Here is a 12,415-nt window from a genome sequence, read left to right as displayed (position 1 = left end):
TAGAACTACCGGTATTTACGACAGTTGGGATGAGTGTCACAAAAATATAGATGAATTCCCAAGTGCCCTTTTTAAAGGTTTCAAGTCAAGGGAAGATGCCGAGAGATTTTTAGCCGCGATCAGTCCTGTACTTACAAAGAAAAGAAATGAAGACTGCCAGAACCAAATTCAACAATGCGACAGTAACAGCGATCATTCAGAGACAGAACTGAAACGTTTTGATACTGAAATAGTTTCAAACAACGATGTCAGCCACAGTAGTAAGGTAAATAACGATAAAGACAACGAAAAAAACATATTTGCTCAAACTCTACACGACGTTGTCGAACTTACCCCTCCACGACGACAATGTATTTCTCCCCAGTCTATCATCGCTGAACATCTCAAAGCAGTTGACGAACAAAATAGAAACTATGATGAGAGTATACATCTTTTAGAAGATAAATTTACTGAGGTTGTAGACCAATGTAACGAAGGAAAACGTATAAATACGCAGACCATGAATGAAGTGAAAGAAACAATGGATTTGATGCGATCGAAAAATGCAAATATGGCAGCGGAAATCGATAAGCTGAACAAATCATTCACCATGGTCTACGAACTTATTGACAACAAAATGCTTGCACTACATACCGCCGTTGATAAAGAGATGAGGGATCTTTCTACCAAAGTAGAAGAAAGGATAAAAGAACAAGCTAGTCGCACAGAAGATAGAATGAAAAAAATATTTGAAGAGAGGTTGGTAGAAGTTGAAAGGAAATTAAACACAAAGGCTGACAACATCGACACTGAATACTTGACCGTACACGGTAAAGATAAAGAACCGGAACCACATGGTGAGTCCGACAAATCTTACACTGTTTCGATGGCCGATTCAGATTACGTTTCACCAAAACGTAAACACTTGGCCAGTAAACAACAAAGTCGTGGTGATTTTGTTTTAATTACATCCAACAGTTTTCCAGCCGAACTTGCGAATGAGACTGAAGAACAAAGTAATCTTACTAACATAGCCACCACCAGCGACACAGATAACCATATCGTAACTGAAGAACACAAAGACATCAATACCCCTAGCAACCAGGAAAATAAATCAAAGGACATATACCTAGAAAATAAGCCATTGAATAATAATAGCACAGAAGTAAAGAAACTACTCATTGGTGACTCGTTAACTCGTGACATTTCAATTCGCCGTTTTTTTCCCCGCACACAGGCTGACCATCTACGCATATCTACTCTGAGAAAGGCTAGCCATGATTTAAACAAAGTACAATCGACTACGGTAGATGAAATTATAATACACCTAGGTACTAATGACTTGAAAGACGGTACATCGCCTGAAAATTGCCGTAATTTCGTCATGGAAATAATCAAAATAGTCAACACAAATTTGCCAAACGCCAAGATTATTTTTTCGGAAATATTACACCGCCAGGACAACAACACTATTCTGAATAGGAAAATTGCACACTTCAATTCACTACTCAAAGAGATTCACGCTATAACTGTTATTGAACACGACGTTCTCTCAAAGTCGCGTAATTTGTATGAAGAAGATGGCGTACACATTAACAGCAGCGGAGTCGCTCGTCTAGTTCGTGACATAAGACTTGTGATTCGCCCGAGAAAGATACAGAAGTATCACGTTGCTAAATCTCATGACAACACTACCAAGACGAAGTATGATAGATTTAATGGGAATAGTCCAAACCGGTATCGGGAAAACCTTGGAAGACCCGGGTAAAGACAGCAGAGAAACCATAATGAAGGACGCCCTCAACCAACACTTCCAAGAAAGTCTGGTCTTAGCAACTCGTGGAATAACATGCCTATAGAAAATAACGACAACCCAGCCTTGTTCTCACAGTTCCTGAAATTCATGAACTTTATGAACTCATTTTGAATATAAAACAGGTACTTCACCGTTTTACAAAGCAAATTTTGAATTTTAATTTCCGTTTTACATCCAAAGTTACCGTTGAAAACGTTTGATTAGTAATTGTTGTCTTTCCACTCTTGCAATCATACAAGGGTGTACTTTCAACAGAACCGTTTTTGTTTTGTTTTTCTTTTCTTTTCATAATAGTACACAAGTACTGTTGGTAACTGACTGTGTAGTTATAATAGTTTTTATTTTTTTTATGCATTTGATTGCACTTTAGTTTTTTATTGACTGCTACGACAAGTTCACATACTCTTGTGTCCTTAGCGGTTTTTTTTATTAGTATTTTCTAGTTTTGTTGATATCTATACTAACACTCATTGAATATTGTTTTCCGAAATATTTTTTTTTTTTTTTTTTTTTTTTTTATATATACTAAAGCTTTTTTTCCTTTTAGTCCCCCTGAATTTGATTTAAAAAGTATGAGAAATTTTCATAGCAACGCACTGCCCTACTTTAAGTTAGGTAGTTGGAATGTAAATGGCATCCAAAATAAGAGCCAGGATCATGAGTTTATTAACTTTATTTCTCCATTAGATTTTATTTGTATTCAGGAGACCTGGTTGAATAGTGATATAACCCAAGTTCCTCTCCCAGCTGTCTTAGATAATTATGAAATAATCCGTAAAGATAGACAGTCTGGAAATAACACATCAAAATGTAGGAGAAGTGGAGTTGCTGTTTTGTTCAAGGACAAATTTAAACATTTCATCACTAGAATTAACACAGAAAATAATATGAATGATATTCTCTGGTGTAAAATTGATAAAAAGCTATTTAACCGTAGCAGTGATTTATATATTGGCTGCATATATATATACCTCCAGAAAACTCTTCTATTTATAAAAATAATGAAAGTGATAAATTCTTACTGCTTGAGAGGGATATAGCACATGTCTCTGCTAAAGGAGATGTTATCCTGTTAGGTGATTTCAACTCTAGAGTTGGCTTAATTAATGATTTAGTAAATGAAGAAAATAATAAACATATTCCCCTCCCTCTTAACTATATCGCTGACAACTTTAGAGAAAGACGTAGCATGGATAACAAAGCAAAAACAAACACTAACAAATTTGGTAGAAAATTAATTGAGCTTTGCATGGACAGTAACTTGATTATTCTCAATGGGCGCACCATTGGTGATTCATCTGGTAAATACACCTGCTACACAGCAAATGGGTGCAGTACCGTTGATTATGCAATCACATCTACTTTTATTTTTGAAAATGTTCAGTATCTCAAAGTGCATGACCTAACCTGCATCTCAGACCACTGCCCCATATCACTGTCTCTGTCTTTTAAAATTGATATTAACAATATTAACATAAAAAAACGTGAAGTCAAAATGAACATGAAACCACTACCAGCAAAATACATCTGGGACAGTGAAGCAAAACTAAAATATAGGCAACTTCTTGAAATTGCTAAAGAAAACGAAATTAGCGACATTATAGACAAAATTGATTCAAACAATTGTGATGATGTTGTTACAGAATTTAGTGCTTTGCTGTCATCAGTCGCGGACAAAACTGTCAAAAAAATAACACCCAAAATTAGAAAAAAGAAAAAAAGAGAAACCAAATTATGGTTTGATAGAGAATGCTGGGAAATTCGAAATGAACTTAAATCTGCTAGCAAATTGTTTCAGCAATATCCCCTTGATCCGTTCACCAGGGGAAAATACTTTGTCATAAAAAAAAATATAAAAAATTAATTAAAAGGAAAAAATATGACTTAAAACAGCACCAGTTATCAAAGCTAAATGATTCGGAAGGTGAACCATCAAAATTTTGGAAGCTGTTACGAGACTTAAACTCAGATTGTTTAGATAACAACAACAATTCAATTGAGCCCAATGAATGGCTGTCTTACTTTAAAAAGCTTTTAAACAATAACAGTCTATCAACTGATTTAGAAACAAATCGCCTTAATAAAAACAATTTAAATGAAACTAGTCAAACTGATTGGACTGTTGAAAACAAAACAAACAGCAAAAATGATTTAAATGCCCAAATCACTATACCTGAAATCAAAAAAGCAATTAATCAACTTAAACTAAATAAAACATCAGGGGAGGACGAGCTCTGTAATGAAATGTTTAAATATGGTGAATTCTACATTCTTGAAGGGCTTCAAAAATTGTTTAGTCATATATATAATTCAGGCATTTTTCCAGCCAGTTGGAACACGAGCTTAGTCGTTCCTATTCACAAGTCAGGGTCCAAGACAATTCCTAATAACTACAGAGGGATTGCAGTATCTAGCTGCTTAGGAAAACTGTTTACCAGTATCCTGAACACTAGGCTAATAGCACACTTGGACAAACAAAATATTATTTCAAAGCATCAATTCGGTTTTAGGAAAAACTGCAGGACCACAGACAATCTCTTTATATTAAAAACAATTGTACAAAAATATCTCTATAATAATAGCCATTCAAAAGATATCATAACCTCCAAGTCTAACAAAATCTATGCTTGCTTCATAGATTTTAGAAAGGCGTTTGACAGTGTGTGGCATAATGGTCTCTATTTCAAACTCCATAAAAATGGCATATCAGGTAAAATGTTTGATATAATAAAAAACATGTACGAAAACAACAGGTACAGAATTAAAACAAAAGAGGGTTTAACTGAGAGCTTTAAATCAACAGTTGGAGTCAGACAAGGGTGCAATCTTAGCCCTACTCTTTTTAACATTTTCTTAAATGATCTACCTGACTGTTTCAACTCTGAAAACTGTGACTCCCCGGTTCTTGATAATTTAAAAGTAAGTTGTCTCCTATATGCAGATGATGTTGTCATTTTATCTAAATCTGCTAGGGGGCTACAAAACTGTTTAGACAACTTAAAAATATATACGTCAAAATGGCGCCTGGCTGTTAATACAGAGAAAACAAAGGTTATTGTATTCATTAAATCAAACAGAGCCCTGAGCAATAATATATTCTTCTTCGCTGAAAAAGAAATTGCCATAGTTAAGCAAATTAATTACCTGGGTATAACTATAAGTGCTAATGGCAAACATAAAGAGGGTATCAATAATTTAAACAAGCAGCCTATCGGCTGAGATAGCTCCGCTGTTAACAATGCACATTTCAATTAAAGAACTGAAGACATCATTAGAAAATGAACAATATGAATAGTATCAAAGCAATCGGACTTACAGTTTTTAACAAGAAGTCGAAAATATCACTTTGTACCAAAAATGACAAAAATATTCACCAAAATTAGAGAATTAAAGATATCATTACAAAATGAACAAATCTGAGAGAGGTCCACATGTAGTACCTATATATGTAATATCAAAGCAACCGGACTTACAGTTTTCAACAAGAAGTATCACTTTTTACCAAAAATGACAAAAATATTCACCAAAATTAGAGAACTGAAGATATCATCACAAAATGAACAAATCTGCGAAAGGTCTACATGTAGTATCTATATATGTAATATCAAAGCAATTGATCTATTGGTTTTTAACAAGAAGTCGAAAATATCACTTTTTACCAAAAATTACAAAAATATTCACCAAAATTAGAGAATTGAAGATATCATTACAAAATGAACAAATCTGAGAGAGGTCCACATGTAGTACCTATATATGTAATATCAAAGCAATCGGACTTGCGGTTTTTAACAAGAAGTTGAAAATATCACTTTTTACCAAAAATGACAAAAATATTCACCAAAAATAGAGAATTGAAGATATCATCACGACATGAACAAATCTGAGAGAGGTCCACATGTAGTACCTATATATGTAGTATCAAAGCAATTGGACATGCGGTTTTTAACAAGAAGTCGAAAATATCACTTTTTACCAAAAATGACAAAAATATTCACCAAAATTAGAGAATTAAAGATATCATTACAAAATGAACAAATCTGAGAGAGGTCCACATGTAGTACCTATATATGTAATATCAAAGCATTTGCACTTGCGGTTTTTAACAAGAAATCGAAAATATCACTTTTTACCAAAAATGACAAAAATATTCACCAACATTAGAGAATTGAAGATATCAACATGAAATGAACAAACCTAAGAGAGGTCTACCCAAGGTACATATACACCAAGTATCAAAGCATTCAGGCTTGTAGTTTTCAAGAAGAAGTCGAAAAAGTAAAACATTGACACGGACGACGGACGACGACGGACGACGACGACGGACGACGACGACGGACGACGACGGACAATCACTCATATGATAAGCTCCGCTCGACAAAGTCGACAGCGGAGCTAAAAATAAAGGGATGAAAGCTCTCTTTGCTTTGAAATGCAAACTCGGTTATGACAACTCACTAAACATACCCCTCCAATTATCTTTATTTGACAAACTGATATATAAGACCAATTATTGTATATGGTAGTGATGTTTGGGGTGATGAAAGCACAACTAAGTCTGCAATTGAGGATGTCCATCTTTCATTTTGTCGGTTCATTCTTGGTCTCTCAAAATTCACACCAAAAATGGCTGTTTATGGTGAGCTAGGAAGGTACCCCATTGACTGTTTTATCAAGAAACAACAACTTAAATATTTCAACCGGGTAACAAACTCTGATAACACATTACTAAGAGAAGCCTACTTAGTAAACAAGAATGTAAAAAGTAAATGGTTTACAAGTGTAGAAACTCTCATGCAAGATTTAGATGTTGTCACCATTGTAAACTCAAGTGAAAAAATAATTAAGAAAAATTTAGACTTTATTCATAAAAAAATAAACAAATCATTTGAGAACCAATGGATCTTAGACATGCATAATGATAATAGAAAACTAACCTTGGCTAAAAACAAACTAAGAACATACAGACTTTTCAAACAAGATTTAAAAATTGAAAATTACCTAATTAATATGCAGAACCATGGTCTTAGAAGGTTAATTGCAAAATTCAGGACAAGCAACCATGACCTTAAAATTGAGAAAGGCAGACATAATAATGTGCGGCTAGATAAAAGAACATGTGATATGTGCAGCCAAAATATAGTTGAGGATAGATTGTAGTTTTTTTGTTTTTTTTTAATTTCTTTCTGTAAGACCCTTTTTATCCTTTCCTAAGGATTTTATGCGTCTAATAAAAATATCAATGCTTGGGTCGAATACTACATAAGAATTTATACCCATCAAGGGAAAATGTGTCATTTATAGTGGCCCATGTCTCTGTGAGACAAATCACATGACATTTCTTTAGATAAGAAAGAAAATCAGGGTTTGACCATTTAGAGTTCTGCTGCAGTTTAATATCGTTGCGTAAGCCCTGGCCGAACCTTTATCCATTTTAACCACGGTCTGAGGATTAGTAAATATATAAAAGGCCAATAGCTCACCTGAAGACGGCACAAGCAGGATAAACAACCTCACCAGACCGTCAAACCAACGAATTCGATAAGAAACCATTTTTGTCTTTGTCTGCTCCTACGGCTTCTGAATTCACTGCCAACTGATCACATGACCTGTCTGTTGAATATCATTAATTCCACTGTTCGACGAACACTATTGTCGTTCGTGATAATACACCCACTAACGCTTGCGTTGACACACACTGGCAGTTACTGAGAATGTAGGTTCTCATCCCTTCGTGGAAATATTCGCACGCGATATTGCTAACCGCCGAAGGTATTAAGAAACGGCTAGCTCATACAGGCATGTGGGAGTAGAGTCAGTATTTAGCCACCGTCAGACGCCTCTGCGATTCAAGGGTTGAACGACGACAAAGCGGCTACACGTTGAATCAGCTCTATGGAAACACAACATGTATTTTCGACTGCGTGGTTGACTTCGCTCAACGACACCGCAAACAATTCAGACTCGGAGGATATTTTACATCAGAACTGTCGATCAGAATGGCCCGTTTCAGTTTGCGAGTTCGCTAATATATGTGGACTAATCAGCACAGCGATATGGTTTGTTGTTCTATTTCCGCAAATTGTGAAAAACTGGAGGCGGAAATCGGTGGTTGGACTCAGTGTGCTATGGGCAACGGCAAATTTCTCTGCGTCTCTAATCAATGTATTCTTTGTGTTTCGTATTCAAGAATTACCAGCATACGTGAAGGTCTCCGCCATTTATATGCCTACACTTGAACTGTCGATGTTGACTCAATTTTGGATTTACGGCACGCATTATAATCAGAAACTTAGGTGGTTATATTTACTGGTGTGTCTAGTTTGTTGGTCGTTAATCGTTGTACTTGAAGTGGTTGTAGGCATTTACAAAGAAATGGAGTGGGCTGCGATTGTATTATGGTCTATTGAAACCTTTCCTCAGGTCAGTATTTGAATGTAACGTGAAAAAACCTATTTAACGATTGAACAACATTGACAATGCAAGCGCGTCGCGGGTTGCAATGTTTTGTGCGGTTTTCATATGTTTTAGTCCAGAAATACCGGATCCAAAGTACCCTTGCGATAAAATAAATGAACACACGGGTTGACATTTTACGGTGTGCAAGGTATGTATAATGTAAACATCAACTAGACATGCGAAATATGACACGTTATCGTGTGTTTGCTTAGTTAAGATAGCCTGGTTTGTTTGTTTGTTTAATATCTCTGTGTATTCAAACACGGAGAATGTCATATTTTTTTTATTTCGATTTTTAATTTATAAATAAATGTCATTATATAAAATGAATATAGTACTTCAAATGAATAAATAAATAAATACAAAATAAATAAAAATATGAAAAAATAAGATTAAAAAAAGACTAATTAAGGTCTTATCCTAAAGGCGGTAGTCGCGCCACGCATGCGCGAGATTTATGGGTATCATATAAACAAAAATGTCGATTTTGACTATTGCGTATATCAACCACTACAAACTGAGACGTCATCAAGGTTTAATTAAGTATTTGTTTAGGTAATTGGAGATATCGAAGGAGTCACCGGCGGTAATTATTGCAAGTCGCGCCCAGGTCAAACCTCATACGTGTGATTCCCATTAAAAGAGCGCATTGGATTGTGGGGAAATCAATGTTTATATTGACAAACGTCGCACATGCGCAGCGCGACGACCTCCACCCTTTAATTAGCTTGAGTTTTCAAAAAAAATAATGATACATTACTACTCCAGTTTAGTCTGAGCTTATATACAAGGCAAGCAATCCAATCTCTGATTCGACCTGACTGCGGGTGTTAATGCTTAATCGGGCACAATCTTCGCATTGCCTTCTAAATTTTCCACTTACGGTTTCAAATTTAATTTGTATTAAATTAAAGCGCACCCATTCTAGGAAGAATACACGATATAACAATATAAATTTTATTTGTATCGTGTATTACGTTTTTACAGGTTATATTAAATATGCAACGAACATCAACCAGTGGACAGTCAACTTTATCGGTCTGCATTACTTTAGTGGGAAAAACGACAGATTTTCTGTCAACTTACCTGTTAACAAGACCGTTGCAATACATTATCATGGCGTACTTCTCGAGTTCAATGGCGTACATTAATGGTATGCAAGTCGTATGGTATTGGAGGAATCGTCATATTACGAATGAATTACCCTCTCCTGTGTATGGTGGAACGGAGTCACGTGATGGGGGCCAACGGTATAGGTATTTCACAAATGACGATGAGGTATGTTTTCATTGATTATGTCTTGTAAATATGAAATGTGATTGACTCGAGTGTGAGGAAACAACTTGGCATATACTCCCACTTGTCTAGTATTTAAATTTATGGTATGCAATAGGCATTTTACAAATACTTGAACACAATACAATCGATTGAATGATTGACAAAATAATTTACAATGCATAGTCAAAGCAGTAGACGAAGATGTATGGTCCTCGAGGGCAAGGGTGCGGTGTGTTTTGAAAACAACAATCTTCTCACAATAACTAGTGAACATCTCGTCTCTATTGGCGGGGGGGGGTATCGGCTGGTATCTAGTGTAAGAAATAGACAAGGGAAGGACCTCCAACTGTACCGCGCATTCTGTATAACCATTATTTATTCGTAAATGTAGTCAATTTGTGTAGTTTTCTTGATTTATTTAAGCGATATCGGTAAAATAAAGATAAGTCTTTGGCGAAACTTGAAAGAGCCATTAATGTTCTTCAATCTGATATTTGACATTCCTTTCGTCTGTTTTTTTTTTTAGTTTAAATTATATAGGCTCATCTCTTGTTTATTACTTACACTGGATACTAACCAACGATTTATCAAATCTTAACTATATTTACTACCAGATCATGTATTTGTAATGTTTCTCTTCTATGTCGCTTATTTCTTCACAGGCCGAGAACGTGGCTTCCGAACTGGAGATACCGGAAGATGACAGTGTTGACAACAATCCACCAGTGTCGCCAAGTTTGAAAATAGAGAGAGTCTTATGTGCCATACCACTACGAATCATATTCGCGACTTTCATCTCAGTCACGCTGCTGGGTTATTCAGTAGGACTGATTTGGAACACGCAATCTTTCATTGCTCTCATTGCCCCTATTGGTATAGTTGCGGTCATGCTGGCGTCGTACGTGTATCGAAAAAAAATAATGGGGTATTAGAATTCGATCAAAGGGTGTCTGCAGCTTACCATACAATATGCAAATAAGGAGTGAGTATTTCGTTTCGACCGTTATGTCTGTAATGTGCGACTACGCGTATGTTTGGTGTAGATCGACCGGTTACTGAAAGTTTACTGAATTAATCACGTTTTTTTCACGTGATTGCATCATTTTCATACAAAATGTATGTACAGTCAAGGTACCTAATAGGTACCACCGACACTACATCGTCTTGGTATTGACCAACTTAAACGTTTGGTCTTGCGGTAATCACAAAAATCAATTATAGCGATCTTTACAGTCCCACATTTGAATTATTCAAAACAAATGCGACTTTTTAGATTGCATGGCTCAAAATTAATCAATTATCTGGATGTTTGTTTTTCTGTGCAATATTTTGTGAGCAATACGTTTTAATGGTGGCAAACTAACTTAAGCTAATGGTTCGTCTGTTTTTAGGGCGTGGTCCATTTGTGCTATATGCACGCATGTCCTTGCCCTATGTGATTTCAGAATTGAAATCTACTGTCGCGACCGCGTGCGCTCGTTACGCGTCCCATACTAGGCATAGCAACGTATGCGCAAATTAATGTATTCAATTTCACATGAGAAAACAAGCAGTTACGGTTACCACCCATCATTAATACTTGAAAATTAAAGTTTATATTTTGAATTCACTTCCACTGATTCCGGTAATAGGGAAAGAATTCAGGTCGGAAATACAGATAAAATTCTTCGACTTTCGAATCTCCCAATTTTATATTGCTATTTATAATATGTGTATAACATTTCGTCGTGGAGGGCGTTTAACTTTTTCTGATCTGAAGTATAATCACTGTACACTGTGCTAAAACGATTTATCGTAACTGTGAGTTATTTTCGACGCAATAAATAAATATCTTTCTTAGCACATGACACTAAAAACTCAAGTTCATGTTAATCCCACGTTCTATCGGAGTAAATGTTCCATTCACTGATACATGTTTAAAATTTGAACGATAGAGGGCGATGAAACGTTAATCAGCTATTTAGAACAATGTTTTTATTTATTTGTTTTTTTTCTACAGATTTGCAGATTGTGTAGTGAATTGTTGTTGTATACAATGTATATAGTTGATACATTATAGAAATAAATTACTAATGAATGAATATATCAAGTTCATAACAGTCTGATGGCTTATCGCGTATGTACATTGTATAAAGTAAAAATAAAAAAAGACGCTCACTGCACCATTTCTAATCTCAGAAACAGTCACCAATCAGCGAGTAGCTATAGATTAAACTAGCTTATTGGCAGTTTTTTTATCGACGTATCTTTTTTTTATTTGTATATATGCTTCGAACTGAAATAGCCCTGACCCACGCCATTGTCGGTGTTGGAGTTTTAAACATAACGTCATAGTAGTTTATAAATAAATAAACGCTGCTCGGACTGATAAATATGATATATAGAAGATAATATTTGGTAATCGTATTCCTAAATAACTATTAAAAATAGCTAGACGTTTCGAGCAATGGCTCTTTATCGATAGCATAGAAGAAAGTGTTAAGTGAAAGTGTTAACACTTTCTTCTATGCTATCGATAAAGAGCCATTGCTCGAAACGTCTAGCTATTTTTAATAGTTATTTAGGACTACGATTACCAAATATTATCTTCTATAAACATAACGTCGGCAGTCGTCGGCTGTCCACTCAAACACCGCCATGGTATCTGCAAAGTGCAAAACCGTGGGGACTCGTAAGACCTAATGCACCTAATGCGCATGCGTACCCTGCACATGGGAATTATTGCGCAAAAGTAGAAGTATTAATTGAGATTTCTACAGATAGGTCGAAGTGTTGGTCATATGATAGTTTGCGTTCGGGTCATCTGTTCAGTCGAAAACAGTGAATCGTTTTCTTGCACATCCGCATCTCATGTTGCTATCCTCGGGGCGGAGCTACGTCAGAGAA

The 12,415-nt window shown here is 35.6% G+C and overlaps 2 protein-coding genes across 2 annotated transcripts in view; one reads left to right on the top strand and one right to left on the bottom strand.

The window, feature by feature from the left end:
- The window catches only part of LOC100367484 (L-rhamnose-binding lectin CSL1-like), a 91,975-nt gene extending 84,561 nt beyond the window's left edge, over positions 1–7,414 (bottom strand). The window contains exon 1 of the mRNA XM_085490622.1: positions 7,276–7,414. Within this exon, the coding sequence (XP_085346748.1) occupies positions 7,276–7,345 (70 nt within the window). The 5' untranslated portion in view covers positions 7,346–7,414. The remainder of the gene's footprint in view (positions 1–7,275) is intronic.
- A 136-nt stretch (positions 7,415–7,550) lies between these two features.
- Positions 7,551–10,604, top strand: LOC144356782 (uncharacterized). Its single transcript, XM_078011492.2, has 3 exons — positions 7,551–8,215; positions 9,239–9,529; positions 10,192–10,604. Exons 1-3 carry the CDS (start codon positions 7,688–7,690, stop codon positions 10,459–10,461), a joined length of 1,089 nt encoding a protein of 362 aa, XP_077867618.1. The 5' UTR covers positions 7,551–7,687; the 3' UTR covers positions 10,462–10,604.
- The last annotated feature ends 1,811 nt before the right edge of the window (positions 10,605–12,415 follow it).

The sequence above is a fragment of the Saccoglossus kowalevskii genome, chromosome 15, assembly GCF_978046115.1.
Source record: "Saccoglossus kowalevskii chromosome 15, keSacKowa6.1, whole genome shotgun sequence".
Lineage (NCBI taxonomy): Eukaryota > Metazoa > Hemichordata > Enteropneusta > Harrimaniidae > Saccoglossus > Saccoglossus kowalevskii.
The sequence above is the reverse complement of the archived record's forward strand: the minus strand, read 5'-3'. Positions and strand labels throughout refer to the sequence as shown.